General features: G+C 33.3%; 1 protein-coding gene across 1 annotated transcript in view; it reads left to right on the forward strand.

The window, feature by feature from the left end:
* The window catches only part of LOC129222423 (cell adhesion molecule DSCAM-like), a 100073-nt gene extending 75211 nt beyond the window's left edge, over positions 1–24862 (forward strand). The window contains exons 12-17 of the mRNA XM_054856935.1: positions 1002–1175; positions 3336–3483; positions 5460–5608; positions 16310–16441; positions 20282–20452; positions 24774–24862. Coding sequence (XP_054712910.1) covers positions 1002–1175; positions 3336–3483; positions 5460–5608; positions 16310–16441; positions 20282–20452; positions 24774–24862 — 863 coding nt within the window. The remainder of the gene's footprint in view (positions 1–1001; positions 1176–3335; positions 3484–5459; positions 5609–16309; positions 16442–20281; positions 20453–24773) is intronic.
* The last annotated feature ends 1006 nt before the right edge of the window (positions 24863–25868 follow it).

Raw genomic sequence — 25868 nt, forward strand, 5'->3', positions numbered from 1 at the left:
AATTTCCTTTTTTTTCCCTTCTTGTTGCGGGGATTTAATAATGTCGTAAGTTCACCACAATTACTTTAACTTATTTACTACGTCGTGAACACAATGGAGAAAATGCCTTTAAAATGATAAATTTGTGACATTTGTTTTACTGCTTTTAAATTGCTTTTAGGTTTTGCTGCATTCCTTGGAACATTTTACTACGGCTAAGGAACCGACAGGAATGCTTAATACGTGAATTTTAATCAAAGAACAGTATATCTTTCAGAGAAAAAAAAACACGTGCTTTCAATCGAACAAATTGAATAATCTCTCAACATCCTCAAGCAATACGGAAGCCTAAAATAGTTATCTTTTAAAAAAAATCAGAAAAAAAGAAACAGAGTTTTTTTTTTCGTTGTTGTTGTCATCGTTTCTGATGCCCCTTGGAGCACCCAAGGTGATGCATAACGGACGTGTTAATCCGTTTTTGAGGCTAATATAAGCAGCTTCCGTTTGTTTGAGCCCCATTTAGGTGGAAGTCCGACTTTTGCTCAGACACAAAGACATATAGCACATTTCAGATTAATTACAATACAAAGAAGTCAGAAGAACATTCAGGGCAGTAGGCGGGAGCCAAACCCGCTCCTCTCCGCTTGCAAATAGTATAGTTGCTAAGCAATTCTCATCGGCCACCGAGGGCCCCCTTTTTTTTCGTTATCCCTTATTATGTTTTGCACAAATGGTCCTTTTTTTGAAAGTCCATTTCCACACCACATTATGTTTTTCTCGCATGCTTGATAAAGGTATATTACAACCTCCCCCCCCCCCTTCCTCCGCTCCTTGAAGTCTGATGAATACGCTACCTGAGTCGGAAATCACAAAAAAACAAAGAAATTCTCAGACGCATGAAATGTTAACATTTTACCTAAAATTAAGTATTTGAGAAAAATATTTTGGTAATCACTGTTTAATAAATGCATATTTATATAAAAAGAAAAAAACAAAAGCACGTAATTTTTCTATATTTGCAGATGGCAGTACAGAAGACTTCACGTACGTGCATTCAAATGCGCGTGCGCATCGCTATAGTAACGGAACGTTGTATATATCTGATATTGAAGAAAGCGATGGAGGCCCTTACCTATGTCAAGCTAATAATGGAATAGCAGCAGGTCTTAGTAAAGTTATATGGCTTCAAGTTTTAGGTATATTCAAAGTCTTTTTTTTTAACCAAAAACATATTCCAAAGAAAAAATAATAATAATTTGAATTTTGACATCTTGAATTCAAGTTATGTTTTTCGCAATCACGAGTGTGTGTGTGTGTGTGTGTGTATGTAGGAGTGTGTGTGGGGGTATGTGTGTTTGTGTGTAGAGGGGTATATGTATGTGTGTAGGCATGTGTGTTTGTGTCTGCGTGCAGGTATGAGTGTGTAGGTAGTAGTGTGTATGAGTGTTTTTGTGTGTGGGGGGGGGGAATGTGTATGTGTGTGTGGGGGGGGAATGTGTATGTGTGTGTAGGCATATGTGTTTGTGTCTGTGTGCAGGCATGAGTGTGTGGGTAGTTGTATGTAGGTGTGTGTGTATGTGTGTAGGTGTTTGTGTGTGTGTGAGTAGGTGTATATATATGTGTGTGTGTGTGTAGGTGCGTGTATGTATGGGTGTAAGTGTAGAATATGGACGCAACCTGGAGACGGTTTTCGCTATATGCCCAGCATCGTGAGAAGCCGGTCGACGGTGATGCTTCAGAGGGTGCTGGCGGGAAAAATAAAATGATAGCACATCAAAACAGTCAAATGAAAGCAATAAGCAATCGTGATTGCTCAAAAAAATGCTTGTTTTGGGAAACATAATACTCTTAAAATTGTCTCTCCCCATTTTCGCCGGCACGAATACGCCCCCCTCCCTGTTTTTCAGTTCAATTATGGGGGGGGGGGGATTTGAAATGTCGGCGATAGTGGGGATAAACCTTCAAAATATATTGGATAATATTAAATATAACAATTCTCTGAATCTTTCATAACCAACATTGTTTCATTTGACTAACAGGGACAAAAAAGAGAAACTTAATACATTTTTCATCCATAATAAAAAGAAACAACTGCATACCAGGTAAGCTTTAAACTTAATAATAAGACATGTTCTTGTAAGAAGAGATTTTTATATAGAATTGACGAATAAGTATAACAAATAAAATTTTACAGAACGTTTCCACAATTGGATATAATATAAAAACGTATGCTTATTTTGGGTTGCTGTGGAGAAATCTCATAAAAAGATTGAAAAATTGGTAGTTTTCTTAGAGGAAATACTGCTGCTTATATTGGATTCAAGATGTTATTTTCAATAAATGTTTACTCAAGCTAATAAAATATTTGAATTCGTTCCACCGATTTATTGTATAGAAATATGAATATTTGTAGTTTTCCTGGTAAAAGAATTTGTCTAAGCATATTTTAGAACTAAAATTTTGAAAATGATAAGTCAAACTTTTTTTATGATATGATTACTACGATTTTCACAATATATTTTAATTCTAAACGGTAATTCAGTTCCTATAATCAGGTGTAATAATCGTAATTAAAACAAATATTAAAATAAAAGTATTTCAGATTTAGTTTACCTCTGTTTGTAAAGAGGTACTTATTTAAAAAAGAAAGACGTAGAGAGAGAGAGAGAGGGAGAGAAGGTAAAGAAAAATATAGCAATTATCAAAGACTTTATTTTTCTCCTCTGTTTCTTCCTTTCTTTCTTTTATTTTTAAAGGTAATGCCAGAAATGTCATCCAATGATTCAAAGATTTGGTATTTGCTCTTTAAATGCATTCTAGAAAATTATCGCTAAAACCATAATAGGGAAGAATAAATTTTAAACTCGAATAGCATTCAAACATAATGAGTTATTTTTCATTCCTTTTTTTTAACCTGTTTATTCATTTTGTACACCTAATTTGTTTAAATTATCGTTTTGTTCTTATTCTTTTAATTGAATATAATTGCTCATTTCTGTTTTGTTTTGCCCCATTTTGCTTTAGAATTACTAAATTCTAGAAGCATTATACTTAAATGTCATCCTGTAAGTTATTTATGAATTTTGATCGGATAGCTGATTTTTTTTTTCTCTAGGGGATGTCTATTGAATTTTTTTTTCTTCAATAATAAGTGATGCAGTTATGCTGTTCTAAATTAGTACTTATTACGCATTATTACACGTTTTTTTAATAAGTCGCAACAGAAATTTTGTCTTTGTGTGAGTTTTAATTTAATAGAAGTGTGTCTATGACTACGTTTTCAAAAATTAAAGTCTTATAGTTTCTTGATTCACACTTTATATTTTCACTGAAACAATCCTTGTTTTCATTTTCAGTTCCTCCAAAATTTGTAGAGCCACATCAAACGAAAATTGTAGCTGAGCATTTCAACGCCACACTGAGGTGCACAGCCATCGGTCACACGCCGATTGTTATAACGTGGCATAAGAATAAGTCTTTGATTGAGATAAGCAAGCGAGGAAGGTAAGCAATGTATGTGTCTAGACATGATTTCCAGTGAATTTCATCATGTTGTAGTTTTGGTTCAAATAAACTCTTAATCTGGTTTCAAGCCGAAGGATGTATTCGAGTGTTTCAAATCAGATAGTACGCGTATTCTACCGTTTTACACTCGGAATAATATAAAAGTTTGTAGGGGAAAGGTTCTAAAACTGCTTCTTCTCCAGTAGACCAAACATTATTTTAAAACTGAATTTGTTTTGAATTTGTTTTACACATTTTACGAGCACTTTGCCTGCGCAAATTGATGGACTATATACACAAAAATTAAGAGAACTTGATAAATAAATTATTTACATTAGCTTAATGAAAAACTCTAAGGTGAAAAAAAAATTTCACCTTATAAAATTATAAAATATTCAAAACTAGTTTTCATGCATGTAGGTAATTTCCGTTTTGCGAAAGAAGAGAGCTTTATCATTTAACCAAATCAAAGGATTGACCGAAACACTCTCTAAAAAAAGAAAAATGCTCTCTAAAATTCCCTATTACAATAAGGTCATAAATTTCTAATAATCTTTGCTAGAAAATAGGTTACAGTTTCAAATAACATAAAACAGTATTTGTAAAAATATCTATTAGTATAAGGAAAGCAATTCCACCCCTCCACTTCTCTACCACTCCTTTGGAATCAGAAAAAAAAAAAAAAAACGTATACATCTATTTTTCCAACTCCACAGTAATGGAACAATAGCTTTTAAAAAAAATCTCTTTGGAATAAGATCTCCAAAAGTCATCATTAAAATATAGACGTTAATCCCTCAACATTCAACTCAGCAAGCACAGCTCTGAAATAACGTTAGCAGCACATCTTAAAGTCCCCATAAAATTAAACTTAACAGTAAATGTCAACGGATTCCAACCTCTGCGATGTTATTTGCCTTTCTCTTAACGGACAAATCTTTTAGAATGTGCATAATGATAGAATTACAATTATATTTTATAATTCTATTTCTGATAATTTTATACTTCTAATGATAAATTCTCCCTTACTTCTCAAAAAAAAAAAAAAAACATACTACACAATTTCTATGAATGAAAAAAATTTAATTAATGATTTTTAAAAATATATTTAATACAAGAAGGTTGTGGTCGTAATTGTTACATTTTTGTTATTCAAGACCACTTTTTTAACTAGTATGACGTGCTGTCAATAAGAATTCCAAGTTGACAACTTCAGAGCTCGCGTATGAGACATAAAAAAATACGTAAAAAATTGAAATTTTGGGAAAATAATAAAATTATTTTTTTTCTAAACACAACAGCCATAAATTGCCAGTATATAGTTTAGTTTAAACCTAAAAAGTATTTTTACAGCTTTTATATGAGATCTTAAGTTTGCGCGTACGCCTTATATTGGGCAGGAGACTTTAGCCCAATTTAAGGAGTATGCGTAAACGAATTATGTAAATACTATAAACTATTTTTTAGGTTCAAAGTACGTTATATACTTTGGTGGCTGTTGCGTTATAAAAATATAGAAAATTTTATTATTTTTTGAAAAATTCAATTTTTAGCATATTTTTTCAAATTTTCAGTCTTATGCGCGAACTGAAGATGTCAACTTAGATTAGTTTTTTTAGTATTTTTCGCCGATTGAGGGTACATAACTACAACTTTTGCGGTATAATACGATTCCAAAACAAAGAAAACGATTAAACGATTCTTTCGACCCACCCTAATAAAGATGTCAAGTTGCGCGAACAAAACGACCCTTTTTCAAAAATATTTTCTGTTAATTAACGTTGCGAGAGCTTAACTTCATTTTTGAGCAGATACCATTCTATCTATTTTATGCAACTGTTGTAATGAATTTGCTTATATGTCATACTCAAAGGTCAATTTATGGGTGTATTTTTATTTTCCAAATTGCTCAAATTTTGTTTTTCTTTCTATTTTTTTCGCATAATACTAGTGTATGCTTTTTATCTTGAATGTAGATTTTCTATCAGAGACATAGCTGATTCTCAACAAACAATGTCAGAACTGAGTATAACTAAAACACAGCGAAACGATTCAGGAGTCTATAACTGTCTAGCTGTGAGCGACATTGGAACTGCTGAGACCTCAATAGAATACATAGTTCAAGGTAAATAATTTCCATTTTACTACTATTCAGTTAATTTTTAGCCTACTTTCCCAGTAAAAGTCAGAAAAAGAAGAAAAAAGCATGAAAGAAGGCTTAATGCATCTTAAAAATATCGTGAAAAACAAAAAAAAGTCAAAAATAAATAAAATAATTAAATAAATATTGAAAAATTAAAAATTGGAAAGTAGGGTATTGAGATGGGGAAAAATGTCTGTCGGTCTGTCTGTCTGTCTGTCGGTCTGTCTGTCTGTCGGTCTGTCTGTCTGTCGGTCTGTCTGTCGGTCTGTCTGTCTGTCCCCCCCTAATAACTTTTGAATGAATAGTCCGATTCGAACAAACTTTTTTTTGTTCGAAAGATCTCGGCGAGGACACCTCATTCCCATATTTCACTTTTTGACTTGAACTATTTTTTGTTCAATTTTGAACAGTTCAAAAAAACTTAACATTAGCGCCTACGGGGAAATTCAAAGCAATTCCGAACTGTGAGGCGAATTTGCTTCAAACAAACTTTGTAGGAAAAAGCTTTTGATAAAAAACTTGTATATAAGATATCTTTTTGATTTGAACAATTTTCCGTTCAATTTTGAACAGTTCAAATCCCTTAACATTAGCGCCTACGGGGAAACTGAAAGTCAATGTAGATTCCGTACTTGAAGGCGGATTTACTTCAAACAACCTTTGTTGGAAATAGCTCTTGACGACCTACTCCCGACTCCGACTCCGAGAATTTTGGGGGACCTGACACCGACTCTGACTCCTGTTCCCGACAATTAATCGGACTCCGACTCCCCGACTTCGACTCTGACTTCGTAGCTTTGGCAAACATTTATACACGGAGGACAAATGACTGACTCCGATTCTTGGATATTCGACTCCGACTCTTTTATCCCAAAATGAGATTGACTCCGACTCTGCTGCTGTGGTTTTAACTGTGAAATAATTATTGTTGATATGATTTGTTTTTATTTTCACGCTAAAGTTTTAATTTAGGTATTTAGTTTTCGGTGAATAAACTCGAAAAATATGCGCAGACGATTTTTTTTTTTTTTTTTTTGACAATGAAAATTATTTCTTTAAGTTGACATTTTATTGTTTTTTTTTATTTTGGTAAGTGCATTAATTCGCTTAAAAAATTATTTTCGCCAGGGGGGGGGGAAAGAAACGATTTTTTTTATATGATGTATTTATTTTAATGAAACTTATTATTATTTTTTCGTTTTGAAAGCTGTTAAAAAAATTTTTTAATGGAAAGAAGTGTATTAGCTGCTTTGGTTAAAAGGTGCTGCTATTTTATTTGTTCGTTTTTTTGAAGAAAAGTAAGGAATATTTTATTCCTAGAAATCAGCTTAAAATATTAAAAAAAATATGTTTGAAAAAATTTGCGATTTTAGCTATTTTTGAGAATATTGATCAGGTACTAGAAAGTAGTATGGGTATATGGGAAAGTAGGCTCGTCTAGTTCTAGACGGAACTTCTTGTTATTTAAATAATTTTAGCCTTAAATTTAACAAAGAAACAAACGAAATGACAAGGTGGATGGTGTCAGAATAATGTAATATTATTGACAGGTCAAAAAAATTAGCTAGTCTCCAACTAATCACAAGTTACAAAACTTTTTTTTAAAGAAATGTTTTGTAACTTGTTTCAACTAACATTTTTTAGCCTACTTTCCCAGTAAAAGTCAGAAAAAGAAGAAAAAAGCATGAAAGAAGGCTTAATGCATCTTAAAAATATCGTGAAAAACAAAAAAAAGTCAAAAATAAATAAAATAATTCAATGAATATTGAAAAATTAAAAATTGGAAAGTAGGGTATTGAGATGGGGAAAAATGTCTGTCGGTCTGTCTGTCTGTCTGTCGGTCTGTCTGTCTGTCGGTCTGTCTGTCTGTCGGTCTGTCTGTCGGTCTGTCTGTCTGTCCCCCCCTAATAACTTTTGAATGAATAGTCCGATTCGAACAAACTTTTTTTTGTTCGAAAGATCTCGGAGAGGACACCTCATTCCCATATTTCACTTTTTGATTTGAACTATTTTTTGTTCAATTTTGAACAGTTCAAAAAAACTTAACATTAGCGCCTACGGGGAAATTTAAAGCAATTCCGAACTGTGAGGCGAATTTGCTTCAAACAAACTTTGTAGGAAAAAGCTTTTGATAAAAAACTTGTATATAAGATATCTTTTTGATTTGAACAATTTTCCGTTCAATTTTGAACAGTTCAAATCCCTTAACATTAGCGCCTACGGGGAAACTGAAAGTCAATGTAGATTCCGTACTTGAAGGCGGATTTACTTCAAACAAACTTTGTTGGAAATAGCTCTTGACGACCTACTCCCGACTCCGACTCCGAGAATTTTGGGGGACCTGACACCGACTCTGACTCCTGTTCCCGACAATTAATCGGACTCCGACTCCCCGACTTCGACTCTGACTTCGTAGCTTTGGCAAACATTTATACACGGAGGACAAATGACTGACTCCGATTCTTGGATATTCGACTCCGACTCTTTTATCCAAAAATGAGATTGACTCCGACTCCGCTGCTGTGGTTTTAACTGTGAAATAATTATTGTTGATATGATTTGTTTTTATTTTCACGCTAAAGTTTTAATTTAGGTATTTAGTTTTCGGTGAATAAACTCGAAAAATATGCGCAGACGATTTTTTTTTTTTTTTTTTTGACAATGAAAATTATTTCTTTAAGTTGACATTTTATTGTTTTTTTTTATTTTGGTAAGTGCATTAATTCGCTTAAAAAATTATTTTCGCCAGGGGGGGGGGGAAAGAAACGATTTTTTTTATATGATGTATTTATTTTAATGAAACTTATTATTATTTTTTCGTTTTGAAAGCTGTTAAAAAAATTTTTTAATGGAAAGAAGTGTATTAGCTGCTTTGGTTAAAAGGTGCTGCTATTTTATTTGTTCGTTTTTTTGAAGAAAAGTAAGGAATATTTTATTCCTAGAAATCAGCTTAAAATATTAAAAAAAATATGTTTGAAAAAATTTGCGATTTTAGCTATTTTTGAGAATATTGATCAGGTACTAGAAAGTAGTATGGGTATATGGGAAAGTAGGCTCGTCTAGTTCTAGACGGAACTTCTTGTTATTTAAATAATTTTAGCCTTAAATTTAACAAAGAAACAAACGAAATGACAAGGTGGATGGTGTCAGAATAATGTAATATTATTGACAGGTCAAAAAAATTAGCTAGTCTCCAACTAATCACAAGTTACAAAACTTTTTTTTAAAGAAATGTTTTGTAACTTGTTTCAACTAACATTTTTTAGCCTACTTTCCCAGTAAAAGTCAGAAAAAGAAGAAAAAAGCATGAAAGAAGGCTTAATGCATCTTAAAAATATCGTGAAAAACAAAAAAAAGTCAAAAATAAATAAAATAATTCAATGAATATTGAAAAATTAAAAATTGGAAAGTAGGGTATTGAGATGGGGAAAAATGTCTGTCGGTCTGTCTGTCTGTCTGTCGGTCTGTCTGTCTGTCGGTCTGTCTGTCTGTCGGTCTGTCTGTCGGTCTGTCTGTCTGTCCCCCCCTAATAACTTTTGAATGAATAGTCCGATTCGAACAAACTTTTTTTTGTTCGAAAGATCTCGGAGAGGACACCTCATTCCCATATTTCACTTTTTGATTTGAACTATTTTTTGTTCAATTTTGAACAGTTCAAAAAAACTTAACATTAGCGCCTACGGGGAAATTTAAAGCAATTCCGAACTGTGAGGCGAATTTGCTTCAAACAAACTTTGTAGGAAAAAGCTTTTGATAAAAAACTTGTATGTAAGATATCTTTTTGATTTGAACAATTTTCCGTTCAATTTTGAACAGTTCAAATCCCTTAACATTAGCGCCTACGGGGAAACTGAAAGTCAATGTAGATTCCGTACTTGAAGGCGGATTTACTTCAAACAAACTTTGTTGGAAATAGCTCTTGACGACCTACTCCCGACTCCGACTCCGAGAATTTTGGGGGACCTGACACCGACTCTGACTCCTGTTCCCGACAATTAATCGGACTCCGACTCCCCGACTTCGACTCTGACTTCGTAGCTTTGGCAAACATTTATACACGGAGGACAAATGACTGACTCCGATTCTTGGATATTCGACTCCGACTCTTTTATCCCAAAATGAGATTGACTCCGACTCCGCTGCTGTGGTTTTAACTGTGAAATAATTATTGTTGATATGATTTGTTTTTATTTTCACGCTAAAGTTTTAATTTAGGTATTTAGTTTTCGGTGAATAAACTCGAAAAATATGCGCAGACGATTTTTTTTTTTTTTTTTTGACAATGAAAATTATTTCTTTAAGTTGACATTTTATTGTTTTTTTTTATTTTGGTAAGTGCATTAATTCGCTTAAAAAATTATTTTCGCCAGGGGGGGGGGGAAAGAAACGATTTTTTTTATATGATGTATTTATTTTAATGAAACTTATTATTATTTTTTCGTTTTGAAAGCTGTTAAAAAAATTTTTTAATGGAAAGAAGTGTATTAGCTGCTTTGGTTAAAAGGTGCTGCTATTTTATTTGTTCGTTTTTTTGAAGAAAAGTAAGGAATATTTTATTCCTAGAAATCAGCTTAAAATATTAAAAAAAATATGTTTGAAAAAATTTGCGATTTTAGCTATTTTTGAGAATATTGATCAGGTACTAGAAAGTAGTATGGGTATATGGGAAAGTAGGCTCGTCTAGTTCTAGACGGAACTTCTTGTTATTTAAATAATTTTAGCCTTAAATTTAACAAAGAAACAAACGAAATGACAAGGTGGATGGTGTCAGAATAATGTAATATTATTGACAGGTCAAAAAAATTAGCTAGTCTCCAACTAATCACAAGTTACAAAACTTTTTTTTAAAGAAATGTTTTGTAACTTGTTTCAACTAACATTTTTTAGCCTACTTTCCCAGTAAAAGTCAGAAAAAGAAGAAAAAAGCATGAAAGAAGGCTTAATGCATCTTAAAAATATCGTGAAAAACAAAAAAAAAGTCAAAAATAAATAAAATAATTCAATGAATATTGAAAAATTAAAAATTGGAAAGTAGGGTATTGAGATGGGGAAAAATGTCTGTCGGTCTGTCTGTCTGTCTGTCGGTCTGTCTGTCTGTCGGTCTGTCTGTCTGTCGGTCTGTCTGTCGGTCTGTCTGTCTGTCCCCCCCTAATAACTTTTGAATGAATAGTCCGATTCGAACAAACTTTTTTTTGTTCGAAAGATCTCGGAGAGGACACCTCATTCCCATATTTCACTTTTTGATTTGAACTATTTTTTGTTCAATTTTGAACAGTTCAAAAAAACTTAACATTAGCGCCTACGGGGAAATTTAAAGCAATTCCGAACTGTGAGGCGAATTTGCTTCAAACAAACTTTGTAGGAAAAAGCTTTTGATAAAAAACTTGTATATAAGATATCTTTTTGATTTGAACAATTTTCCGTTCAATTTTGAACAGTTCAAATCCCTTAACATTAGCGCCTACGGGGAAACTGAAAGTCAATGTAGATTCCGTACTTGAAGGCGGATTTACTTCAAACAAACTTTGTTGGAAATAGCTCTTGACGACCAACTCCCGACTCCGACTCCGAGAATTTAGGGGGACCTGACACTGACTCTGACTCCTGTTCCCGACAATTAATCGGACTCCGACTCCCCGACTTCGACTCTGACTTCGTAGCTTTGGCAAACATTTATACACGGAGGACAAATGACTGACTCCGACTCTTGGATATTCGACTCCGACTCTTTTATCCCAAAATGAGATTGACTCCGACTCCGACTCCGCTGCTGTGGTTTTAACTGTGAAATAATTATTGTTGATATGATTTGTTTTTATTTTCACGCTAAAGTTTTAATTTAGGTATTTAGTTTTCGGTGAATAAACTCAAAAAATATGCGCAGACGATTTTTTTTTTTTTTTTTTTTTTGACAATGAAAATTATTTCTTTAAGTTGACATTTTATTGTTTTTTTTTTATTTTGGTAAGTGCATTAATTCGTTTAAAAAATTATTTTCGGCAACAGGGGAAAAAGAAACGATTTTTTTAGCCTACTTTCCCAGTAAAAGTCAGAAAAAGAAGAAAAAAGCATGAAAGAAGGCTTAATGCATCTTAAAAATATCGTGAAAAACAAAAAAAAGTCAAAAATAAATAAAATAATTCAATGAATATTGAAAAATTAAAAATTGGAAAGTAGGGTATTGAGATGGGGAAAAATGTCTGTCGGTCTGTCTGTCTGTCTGTCGGTCTGTCTGTCTGTCGGTCTGTCTGTCGGTCTGTCTGTCTGTCCCCCCCTAATAACTTTTGAATGAATAGTCCGATTCGAACAAACTTTTTTTTGTTCGAAAGATCTCGGAGAGGACACCTCATTCCCATATTTCACTTTTTGATTTGAACTATTTTTTGTTCAATTTTGAACAGTTCAAAAAAACTTAACATTAGCGCCTACGGGGAAATTTAAAGCAATTCCGAACTGTGAGGCGAATTTGCTTCAAACAAACTTTGTAGGAAAAAGCTTTTGATAAAAAACTTGTATATAAGATATCTTTTTGATTTGAACAATTTTCCGTTCAATTTTGAACAGTTCAAATCCCTTAACATTAGCGCCTACGGGGAAACTGAAAGTCAATGTAGATTCCGTACTTGAAGGCGGATTTACTTCAAACAAACTTTGTTGGAAATAGCTCTTGACGACCAACTCCCGACTCCGACTCCGAGAATTTAGGGGGACCTGACACTGACTCTGACTCCTGTTCCCGACAATTAATCGGACTCCGACTCCCCGACTTCGACTCTGACTTCGTAGCTTTGGCAAACATTTATACACGGAGGACAAATGACTGACTCCGACTCTTGGATATTCGACTCCGACTCTTTTATCCCAAAATGAGATTGACTCCGACTCCGACTCCGCTGCTGTGGTTTTAACTGTGAAATAATTATTGTTTATATGATTTGTTTTTATTTTCACGCTAAAGTTTTAATTTAGGTATTTAGTTTTCGGTGAATAAACTCAAAAAATATGCGCAGACGATTTTTTTTTTTTGACAATGAAAATTATTTCTTTAAGTTGACATTTTATTGTTTTTTTTTTTATTTTGGTAAGTGCATTAATTCGTTTAAAAAATTATTTTCGGCAACAGGGGAAAAAGAAACGATTTTTTTTATATGATGTATTTATTTTAATGAACTTATTATTATTTTTTCGTTTTGAAAGCTGTTAAAAAAATTTTTTTAATGGAAAGAAGTGTATTAGCTGCTTTGTTGAAAAGGTGCTGCTATTTTATTTGTTCGTTTTTTTGAAGAAAAATAAGGAATATTTTATTCCTAGAAATCAGCTTAAAATATTAAAAAAAATATGTTTGAAAAAATTTGCGATTTTAGCTATTTTTGAGAATATTGATCAGGTACTAGAAAGTAGTATGGGTATACGGGAAAGTAGGCTCGTCTAGTTCTAGACGGAACTTCTTGTTTTAATTGAGAACATTCGATGATCGGAAGGAATGCTAAAAAAAATCTTAAAAAGAATATACCTATGATGAAAATTGTAGAAATAAAATTCTTTTTATATTCACTAAACGTAATGTATCAGCAGAAACATAATGGGTACAAAAAATAGCAAAAAAAGGGGTTGTTGAAATAGATTAATGGTAAAAGTATATTTCCAGTTTAAAAATATGACATACATGAAAAAATTACTAACACGTTTTCTCACAATCTGCTTAAGTTTAAGGCGATTTTAAACTTAGTTTTAGTCTTAGTCCTACAGGGTCTAGTGGAATTTCTGTTCTCAGGGGGAGGGGGAGAGGGTTGCATTGAATAATTTGGGTGCGACATCTTTTGGCCCTTAGCTGAAGTGTCTGGATATTCAGACATGCAATAGAAATGAGCTTTCAGCAATCTCGAAAATACTTCCAGCAACTTTATTCTTATAATAGTGGTTAAATCTGTGGTGCTGAAACTAGCGGAAATTGGTGGGGGTGGGAGGAGTTGTATCATAAACCTGAGTGCGCAGTTGAATTTATATTGCGATTTTCGTGAGGGACTTTAATCCCATTCTTGCGGAGGGTCTTTCTATTGGGGGAGAGGGCAATGTTTGAGAGATTGATTGGAAGATTTGATTCAAGAATCTCCCCAGCATATTGCAGTATTTGAACTTCGATTTTTTTTTTTTTTTTTGAATACACTAAAAAAATATTGAATAGCGTAAAATTCTCCGAACCGGCTCAAAGGAAACTCTGAGTCACTGTACATATGTTTGACTATCAATACTATGGGGGGGGGGGGGTAGGGGCGAGCAGAGCGCTAAGCGTAAGTCGAGACCACACGTTGTCTCATGCTCATTTGAATTGCTCTTGCAACAGCTTTTAATAGCAGAATAATATAAAGGAATTTTCCTCTGACCAGTACTGTTCCAATGATTTTTAATTAGTACAAAAATGTGTTATTCTACTGAAGCTATTCATCAGTTTGCTATCGTAAAAACCGTTAGTACCGAAATGTGTCTTGTTCAGTTGTACCTTTGATTTGCTCTAATACGATACGCTAATAAATACTGTATCCCTAATAAGGGTGAAAAGTCCAGGGAAGTTGTCATGTTTAACAAGAGATTAACAGCTTAACTTCGGCTTTCTGCAAAGCTCAGATCAATTCTTTCCTATTCGGAATCAGATCAAAGTTGGGATGAAAAAAAATAAACAGATGGACTGGGGGGGGAAATAAAATCTAGTTGTAATTTGGTGACATCAATAGTTACTAGTACGACCAACGTTTTTAAAAGACACTACTAAAATATTTAACAATGAGTGTATAATTTTGTATTTATATCTGATTTGTAAGCAACACAGAAAAAGGGATAATCTATTTGAAAATCCGTATAATACTTGCAAGACAAATGTCACCATGACCAAATTGACAATGCAGTTTCGAATGAGAAATTCCTCCAGAATCAAACAAGCATGCCTTCCCATGTAAAAATATTGAGTTTGTAAATATATATATATATATATATATATATATATATATATATATATATATATATATATATATATATATATATTAAACCTCTCCCTTATTTTGCTAATGCTCTTCTTTACTTCAAAGTGTAACGAAGCTAAAATAATTATCCCAAAACCACCAAATTATATTTTATCTAAAAGAAATTGGAATAAACGTATTTCATCAAACTGATGGGAGTTTCTTTTCCGCTAAGTTCTAAATATCAATATGTTCAATATACCAATTTTAAACTTGATAGTACTTTTTCCACTATTCAGAAAACTGTACTAAATTACTTCAAAAATTCCTCAAAAAACTTAGAGTTCTACAATTTAATTCGTAAAGTAACAAAAATGAAACGAAACACGTGTCTGCAATATTTTGCAATTTTTGTGCTTTATAACTATTTTTTCTGTGTTAGCCCGCAAAACCATGTGAGATAGAAAGGTGAAGCAAGTGGTATATCGCACAAGCAGGTTTGTATATTTTTTGAGCAATCACGAGTGCTTATTGCTTTCATTAGACTGTTTTTGGCGCCCTCTCATTTTATTTTCCCACCGCCAACCTACACACCATCACCGTCGACCGGCTATTCACGATGCTGCTCCTATAACGAAAGCCGTCTCCAGGTTGCATCCATGTCCTACATACACGCGCATACATACACAACTAAACACACACACGCACACACACACAACTACACACATACACGCACACATACACACACAAACACATACACACATACATACAGACATACACATACACACTCATACACACACACAAAAACATACACACACATACATACAACTACCCACACATTCATGCCTGCACAGAGACACAAACACATATGCCTACACACATACACATGCCCTCCCACATACACACACGCATACATACAGACACCTAAACATACACACAACTACCCACACATTCATGCCTGCACACAGACACAAACACATATGCCTACACACACATACCCCCCCCCCCCACACGCACATTCATACACACAACTACCCACACACTTATGCCTGCACACAGACACAAACATACATGCCTACACACACATGCGCATTCCCCCTACATACAAACACACATACCCGCCACACACAAACACACACGACTACATACACACACTCGTGATTGCGAAAAACATAATTTGAATTTAAGATCTCAAAATTCAAATTAATTTTTCTTTTTTTTTACAGCTCATTTTAAAAACAGTTCGAAAGTTTTGAATCAAAGAGCCGAATTAGTATAGTGTATATTTAATGTATAAACTGTGCTTGTTAAACAGAGGTCAAATCTAAATGCAATGGGCTCAATATCGCCAAATGTCACAGAAGTAATGTGATCTTTCGATATCATAATTCCACAGCTTTTCAAGTTGGCCATGTTGAACACACTGCAAGGGTATTTGACCTGTTAAATAAGCACACTTTCATGCACAAATTAAAAAAAAAAAAAAAAAACATTTCACTATAACGTCCAATTTCAAACTATTTTTGAGAACTGGTGTACAAAAAATTCCAGATTTATCCGTTGAACTTGCTTTAGCTTTCTATCGCTCATTGCTTTGCTGTTATATCAATTGAAAGTAAATGATTCATTTTTAAAACACTCGGCAGTAATATTATTCTTTAATTTATAATCAAGCATAAAATATGTTGTTTTAGCTTTTATTTATTAATTTCAATAACAATCTTAGGCAAGCCCGATCCACCAAGTAACGTCAAAGTTGTGAATGCAACCAGTCGCTCTATAAGTGTCCAGTGGGAATTTAGCCACAATGGAAATAACCCAATTAAGAGAAGTATTGTGCAATACCAAAACATATCCGGTAAGCAAAATATAAGTTTTTACTTATGTCAAATGTGTATAGATTTAATTTGTTTAGTTTGGTGTATTAGAATGCTTTTTAATTTTTTATTTACTTTTGTTTTTAAAGGTTACATTCAATACATGATAGTTGTATAGACAACTATCATATATGAATGACCATTTTCAAACGAAATTCAATAGTGTAATATTACAAAGTTTCTACTTGTATTACAAAGGTGTATTCTGATTTGTTTCAAATTGCTTCTTGCGGTTTTTTTTTTTTTTTTTTTTTTTTTTTTTTTTTTTTTTTAAGCAGTGCCTGAAAAATGTTTTTAGCAAAATGTATTCACAAAAAGAGCTATTTTTGTTCAAACTGTTGATATTTTCTATTAATATCAATTCATTCAATCGAGACCACGTTTAACAAGAACGACTTTTGTTTTCACATACGTAAGTCATAGATAAATAGTTCCTGCCGAAAACAAACTGTAAAATAAGATGAAGAACAAAATAATAAAGATTTGACTGAAAGATTGATTTTAGGAAAAAAAAAGACCATGTAAAATACTATACAGTCCCAAGGTCCCGAAATACATATTTTGAAAAATCATGAACATGAAAGAGTTCCGGATAAACCGAAGATCGACATAAACGGGGGACCGGATAAATGACATGTACCAATGCAATTCTAAAATTCAAATACGAAAAGGTTAACGTTCAAAACTCATGGAAATATCCCGATTGAATCTCTGACAAATAGAGTATTAAACGTGCAGAAAAGGAGATCGGAACTTAATCTCCCTATTAGAAAACATAGATCAAGGCGTGCTGTCGAAGCATAAAAGTCTGAAAGACTCTAAACCTCAAAATTTGACGTTACTGCAACCAACTTCAGTCAATATTACTCTTAGTTACTGATATAATTTCAGTGGCCCTTACATTTGAATGGTTTAATGTAAAATATTATTTTTTTTCAATTTGCACGTCTAAGTTTAACATTCGTTTTAGCTTTTTCAGTGGGAATCAAAATGATAATTACAGTCGATCCACTTTAACGCTAAATAGTTTAACGAGAAATATTGCTAAGCATGCATTTTCAATCCCTAAATAAGATTTTTGAATAATATTAAGTCCCTGTAAACATAAAATAAATGTCATGGTTCCGTTTATTTTCGCGATAACGAGGTTTGACTGTATATAGAGTAACAGCACCAGTACCAGACACGGGTCCAGTAACAGACAGTCGTATGTTTGGATTTAAAAAATAAAAATTTTAGGCGGGTAAAACTGATGTCGCTGTGGCCCATGAATACGGTGCAACCATGTAGCGTCATCACGGTGAATTTTATGAACCAGTTGGTCTTTACATGGCAGTGGTGGAAGGTTATGAACAGCTACCTTGAGGTCTGCTGGTGTTTCATGTTCATTTGAATTTAATAAGGTTTTAGATCTAAAAACAAAGAACTTTTGCACATTTTTAAAGAGAAAAGGGGGAAATTCTGTCCATTACCCATCCTATCTTTATCCCATCTGTTACTGGGTATCACCAGAATCGTCGATTTCTGTCACTAGGGGTCGGACAATTTTTCGGAATTGAGCAAATAAAAAAAGAATTAACTAATTCAGAGGATCGAGAAACAGCCAAACGTTAGATGAGATGCAGTTGCATAAGAGAAAAATAGTTTTAAAAGTCTAAATACATTTAAAAGGCTCAGAAAATTGAGTTAACCTGAGAGCGATTTCTTAAGCATGTCTGTTACTGGTGCCGTTACCCTAATGCTTTTATATTTCGAAAGCACGCTAGGATCTATACTTTCTAATTGGGAGAAAAGTTTCCATGTACTTTTCTGCCCATTTCCTACTCTATGAGTTAGAATTTTAAATCCGGATATTTCCGTGAAATCTGAACACAAACTTTTCGCATTTGTATTTTAGTATTGCATTAGTACGTCATTTGTCCGGCCCCCGTTTATTTGGATCTCCGGTTTATCCGGATCAAATTTGTGGAGTTAAACAAAAGTATATTTCTTAAACAATAATTTTAAATTATGATTGCAAGCAAAAAAACTATAAATGCGCCAAATATTCGGCTTTTTTTTTAAATTGAATGTAGAAATCCTATATATATATATATATATATATATATATTAATAGAGAGAGAGAGAACTTCAAACCGACTCCACTGCAGATGAACTAAATGATAAATTGTATTCCAAAACATTGTTTCTTTCTGCAATAAACTATAAGTCTGCTCATTTAGGAATGTGTTTTGTTTATTACCCAGATTATTCGGATTGCCTTTTGTCCTAAAAAGTCCAGAGATAAACGAATTTGTCCTGTAATTTTTTTTGAGGATGATTTATTTAAACATGAATAAATGGCACATGAAGCTCGTGTAGAAAGTAACACTTTGCTTTTGTTCGCTTTTTTATTTCATCTCTACATAGCATAACATGAAGTTCACAAAAAGCGTCTGTGTGTTTGAATTTGCAAAACTCGAGAACTACCCTGCCGATTTCAGTTAAAGTTTCACAGTTTTTTCCTTTAAGTCCTAAAAAGGTTTGCAGACCTGTTCGGAAAAAAAATCGATGAATAGTTCTTTTTTTTCAATTAAGGCCCAATTTTCTCTTAAATTCCCGATGATGGGGGTGAAAAATTACTTGCATATATTAATATTATATATCGTTGGAAAGTGTAAAATTTTCCGCGTTCTACGCAATTTGTTTCAAATATCTAACTTAATTACGACGGGAGTTATTTGCGTTTTTAGCTCGAATTTGTTTAGGTTTAGCTGAAATTTAGGCACTACTTTCTTCATTAAAAAATGAAGGGATTGTCCTACAGTTTTCTTTTTAACAACACTGGAAATAGCTGTTTTTTTTACTCCAGATCTAACTTGACCTATGGTCGAAAGTTTAACCGTCTATCTCAACTAGAAAAAAAAGTTACGAGCGAATTAATGGAAGTTCAAAAATCTGTTCTCTATTCAAGTTTTTAATCATTCTATTTTCCGTTTCCACGGTAACGCTTTTTAAATTCATCTTTCTCATTTAAATTTCTTAAAAGTGTTTTATAATCTGTCATCATTGTTTGGAGGGGAAATTTTGCATGATTTTTTTTTCTTTTATTTAACCCTAATTGCTGAATATACGTCACTTGACACAATTTTTATTTTCAAAGTAGACCGGGCAAAGCCGGGAAACGCAGCTAGTTTTCCGATAAAGGGTGTCCCAAAATTAACGCAAGATTTGAATTTGCTACCATTTTTTCCATAAATTGTTGGCAGCCATGAAAAAAGAACAATTTGACCGTTGAGAGTTTAGGGTTAGTAAAAATGGGGAGTTATTGTACCATACAGCTAGAGAGAGTGAAACATTTCAATTACTGCATAAGGCATTTCCTAGTCGCGTACTCTCTCATTTCGGTGATCAGAATTGGCACCCTAGATCGTGTGATTTAACATTTTTAAATTTCTTCTCATGGGGTTATTTGAATTCAAAGGTCTATGCCAACAAGCCCACAACCACCCGTGCATTACCGTGTTGCGATACCGAGTGCCAATAACAGTAACTGCTTGACCAGCCTCAACTTTCATTATTTTTGAAACAATTGTTCCATTATGAAAGCGCGTTATTGTATCGTATAACGCTCCATTTTTGATTACCCTAAACTCTTAGCTGTCAAATTGTTCTTTTTTCAGGGTTGCCAACCATTTATTGCAAAAATGGCGGCAAATTCAAATCTTGCGTTAATTTTGGGACACCCTTTATAACGTATGATGTGCTTTTATTTATACATCGTGCACACTATTTTATTTTGATACTTTGTTCACATGCACATGCTTCTGCCCCGATTTCAGGTACAACTTGGAGCAATCAGACCTCCCAATTGCTTGTTCCCGGATCGGAAAGGACAGCGACCGTTCCATCACTTTCACCCATTACCGTCTACTCCATTCGCATCATAACTGAGAACGCGCTGGGCCGCAGTAGACCTAGTGAAGTTATTAACGTCACTACATTGGAGGAAGGTAATTAGTTAACTCTGCGTATTAATGATGTGACAGAGCACGGATGAAACCGTTTAATCATTGTTTCAGATCGATTTGTGTCACGGAAATGGAAATCAATTTGCTTGTATTTGGGGAGTGTTTTAATTTGAGCAATTTTGCTGCGGTACTTTTACAAAGGATAATAAAGCTCTGTATTTTTATTTTTCAGAAAAAAGGGAAAAAAAACAATTAAACAAATAATAATAATTTAAATTTTAACATCTTGAATTCAAATTATGTTTTTCGCAATCACGAGTGTATGTGTATATATAGGCGTGTGTGCTTGTGCGTGGTGTGTATATGTATGTGTGTGCAGGCATGAGTGTGTGGGTAGTTGTGTGTATGATTGTTTGTGTGCGTGGAGGCGGGGTATGTGCATGTGTGTCTAGGCATATGTGTTTGTTTCTGTGTGCATGCATGAATATGTGGGTAGTTGTGTGTACGAGTGTGTATTTGTGTGTTTATATGTTTGTGTGTGTATGTGTAGGTGTATGTATGTGTAGGTGTGTGTATGTGTTTGTTTGTGTGTATGTGTAGTTGTCTATGTGTTTGTGTGTGTGTGTATGTGTTTGTGTAAGTGTGTTGGTGTATGTATTTGTGTGTGTGTGTGTAGTTGTGTATGTATGCGCGTGTGCGTAGGATATTGACGCAACCTGGAGACGGTTTTCGCTAGAGGAGCAGCATGGTGAGGAGCCGGTCGACTTTGATGCTGTAGAGGGTGCTGGTGGGAAAATAAAATGATAGCACATCAAAACAGTCAAGTGAAAGCAATAAGCAATCGTGATTGCTCAAAAAAAAAAAAAAAACTTGTGTATTGAAGGTTTTTAATTAGACATAGGGGTGAATCGGCCTGTATCACACAGGTAAGTTTTTTGCCCTAACTGTTTCCTGTTTCACAAAATTTTAATTAATTTTTGGAAATATTTTCTAATATTGACTTAGAAAATGACTCTGAAACAACGCAGCCTGACGTACACATATTTAACATTTGCGCATGAAGGTTTGAAATACGGAAGCAGGCAACGGGCATTAATAATATTAAACAAAAATTATAAAAGTAATATTTACAATATAACAATATTTTATAACATTGAAACACCCACAACATTTAGAAAATGATCCACCTCTTTCGAGATTGCATCGTTCGTGAGCCCAACCAAGTTGGCTTTGCATATGAACTTTTTTTCTTTTCATGTTTTCTAACTGTGTATTTTTAATTGTTAATGCGTAGTTTCTGATCATTTCCCTTGAATATCACCGCAACGTAAAGCACAGGGTTAAGTCATTAGTAGCAATAGCACTAAAAATTGAAGATGATTTTACGCCATATAAACACTTAATTATGCTAGTCGGAGGCAAAACTATTTACCCATTGTTTTTCGAAAATATAGCAATGACAAGTTAGCGTATAATAAACAAAGACATGCTGTTTCTATTCCCAAACTTTTGTAAAAAATGTACTAAGACTTAAGCCGAAAGAAGCACACGGTCATAGATAAAACCTTCACAAAAGCAAATTCAACTCTGGTCAGAAATAACCCTGTCTTAAATGATTACGAAGTGTGGTTGTCCGGTATCACCCGCAGTTCCCGAAAACCGATATGACTTTTACGACTCTCCCCTAGCTTTATAAAATAATAAAACATATATAAAGAAATTGTATTTCAAATCAACTAAAAGAAGATTTAAAAAAAAGAAACATTTTAACCACAAAATTATTTTTAAGGACTTCAGTGATTTTCAAATAAGACAAGTTAACTAAAATAATGAACTAATTAGTACTTCAGAGATAAAGTAAGAAATAACAACATCAAAAAGCACAAATTGCAGATTACTGCAGACACGTGTTTCGTCGTTATAAGGAACACCTTTATCAATGCAAAAAGTAGTGTGTTTATGGATGAAAAGACATCCGCCAAAAGCCAAGAGCTAGATAAGCAAACAGCTTAAAAATTCAAAATAGTGGATTTACCAAACACATCCGAACCAACATCATCAGATTTTGACTCTTGGAAATCTTTCCATATTTTGAGGAACAGTTTTAACTTAGTTAATGATCTTAAAGCAGTTCCATATTTTTCCAATGTATGGCTCCCATATCTTTAACACTGTCCTTTCTTTATCCATTTTTCTCTATTTGCATACTTTTTTTATTTTCCTTTCATTTTTCTCTATCTTGCTTTGTTTATTTTTAACTTTTTTGTCATGGGTTGAACTCTCCCAACCCCCTTTCTCCTATTTATCTTTATTTTTTTCTTTTCCGAAAAATTTGTGTTTTTGTTTATTTCATTTCGTTATGTTCTATCTTCCATTTAGCTTTTCCTTTCTTGCGGTTCACGGAAAGAGCAAGAAAAATTTGTGTTTTTGTTTATTTCATTTCGCGATGTTTCATCTTCCATTCAGCAATTACTTTTTTGCGGTTCACGGTTATTGGCATATTCTTTTTGTTTTACCTTTGGCTTAATCTTTATCCAATTGAATTCTTTCTTTCGACTTTACAGTGCCTGTGAGAGAGTTCCTGACCTTTGTTTGCATTTCCTATTGGTTCTTAATGGGTTTATAATTTTCTCATTGGTGTTTGGTTAATCCGCTATATTTATCTTTTAAGCTGTTTGCTTATCTATCTCTTAGCTTCTGTCGGAGGTCTTTTCATCTATAAGCTTATTACTTTTTGCATTGATAAAGGCGTTCCTTATAACGCCGAAACACGTGTCTGCACGTGTGCAATTTGTGCATTTTGACGTTGTCATTTCTTACTTTACTTATCGGCAGAAAGATATTTATTTATCTTACTTCAGAAATAGTTGTATCAATTACCCTTGCATTCAATATAATAGCATGGATGCAGCATTTATAATATCTGAATTTTGTTTTGCAATGCCAAATGCTCTTGGAAATGATATGTATTGCATGCATTTTCCAAGCAGCTCGTCTAAGACATCCATAGAACGCAGTTTCATAACTACTAGTGGTCAGCAATATGAAAGAAATAAAGAGTTGTTTCAACGAAAGATGTTACGGGGCTGAAGTTTAGCACTGAAAACAGGACAAGGGGTCATTGTTTTAAGCTATTTAAATCTCAGGCTAACATGGATATTAGTAAAAATTATTATTTTAGCAGGGTAGTGGAACCTTGGAACAGCTTATCGGAAGAGGTGGTAATGAGCAAGGCAGTAGACAGTTTTAAGAGGGCCATTGATCTTCACTGGGGATTGTAAATTGACTAGGACCAGTCTAGCTGGGCCCAGAGTCTGTTGCTGGTCGTCACTTTTGTATTTGTATTTGTATTTGTATACGCTTAAGTCCGGCCATTGGTCGGGAACTTATAACTTGCTCCGTTAAGGGGTTACAGTACCTCAAAAATGATGAAACGATCCAAAAAATTTTATTGCTTATTTCAAAACTAAAAAAATATTCTGAACATTGGGGAAAAGTTTAATTGCTTTAGTTCAAATGTTTAAAAAGTTATGCGTGGTTTTAGGCCATGTTCGCTATGTGTTCTTATGCAAAAGAAAAAATTTAAATTGCTTTTTCTCGATGATGGTTTTTTTGTGTTTCCTGCCATCAGAATCCCTAAGGATTTTTTTCTATTAAAGATAGATCTTTAAATTAATACTTTTTGCAATTAGGATAACATGTTTGACAAAACTGTGCATTGGATAAGCATTTTATAAATTACTCAAATGTTTAGAGATAGTTAAACCTTTAAAAACCATTTTTTTTTTTTTAAACTTTGATCTTTTACATAATTAATCACAGAAAATTTTCTAATAAACTCATAAGCAAAAGAATGCTTTAGATGCGAAAGATTTTTAGAGATGATTATCGTGATCGTTTAGCAAAAAACTTTTTTTTTAATTAGTGCAAAAACAAGCCTTAATGATTTTAAAAAATTGAAAATTTTCTCAATTTTTTGAATTTTTAAAAAATGTAGGCAATTTTTTTTAATTCTGAAAATAAATTATTGATTACGAAATAAGTATGCATGTTATAGTTTCAAGGAAATATAAAATTTATTTAAATTTAAAAAAAATTGTTTGAAAGTTACTGTGACCCCTGAAATTTAGTTTTATAAAATAAATTTCTGTATTATTACTGTATCCTAACTAACTTTTAAACACAGGTATAACATTCATTTAAGTGCGCAAACTGAAGTACACATTATTTATGTTCTTTAGACTTCCTTTTAAAATGTATATAAAGCTATATTTTTGCGGAAAAAGCATTTTGTCAATCACTTTCTTTAAATAAGTAGCCATTTTTTAGTTACTTATTTTTGTCAATTTAAATTCTTCCACAGCTCCATCCGGTGTACCGCGAGACGTTGCAGCTCATTCTACTGGAGCACATTCGATCAAAGTGTCATGGAAAGTATGGCTGAATATATAACAAAATGTCTACACTGTTAAAAATTTTCCTGAAAGATTACGGTAAAAAGTGCTATATCAACTTGTACACGACAGGATCGCAAGGAGCAAGAAATATATGCTTCGCGACACAAGTTGCGTGGTGTACAAATTAGTGCTGCACTCGCTTACTTTTTTCGGCACATTTTACTGTAAAAATTTTCTGTGCTACAAACGCTCCATTTTGCAGTAATATTTACCTGAAATTTTTCCCGAATTTTTAACAGTGTACTTTAATGTAACTTACTAATTTTTAATGTAGTTTTTATAATGCATGTTTAAAAAATAACTATAAGAACAATATGTCAAAAATTAGCATTAGCATAATGATCAGAATGGTTCAAAAATGGTTTTATTTCAAAAGGCTAACAGACTTAAGGCCATTGGACGTATTGCTTTTTATGGAAGCTTGGGTGAAAGAGCGAAGTATCAAGTTTCAATCTGCCACCACTACATACATCTCACTTGTAAAATCTTCGTAAAGTAAACACAATGGTGGTCAAGAGAGGGGTGATTTATTTATAGTTTCTAGGGTTTCGGAACTAACACCATGTAATTTTTAGTTCCTTCAGGGATATGTAAAGGACATCGCGTTTCCATCCTTCGTAGCTGCTTATACAGACGAAAAGAAAAAAAGCTATAAAAGTAGCAATTGCTATTTCCATTCTTATAGAATTGTGATTTCAAGCAATTTAAGAGCGCAATGGAAGTGTTTCATCTTCATCGATAATGAGGCCTACAGGAAAGCTCTTTCGCTTATTAACTTTCTTTTCCAAAATAAGCATCTTCTTTTTCTCGCCTTATCATGGAACTGGAACTGTTTGGCCATTAAATTCAGTTTAGATGTTTTCAAGAATTTTCTTTGCGACCAGGATCATGTGTCACTATATGTTTTTGTCATGTACTTATGTTTTGTTTTCTAATTAAATAAACACGTACGTCGTTCAGGGCAAACCAAACCGAGAAGATCTTGCAATCATTCGGGCCCT

Source organism: Uloborus diversus, chromosome 5, assembly GCF_026930045.1.
Source record: "Uloborus diversus isolate 005 chromosome 5, Udiv.v.3.1, whole genome shotgun sequence".
Lineage (NCBI taxonomy): Eukaryota > Metazoa > Arthropoda > Arachnida > Araneae > Uloboridae > Uloborus > Uloborus diversus.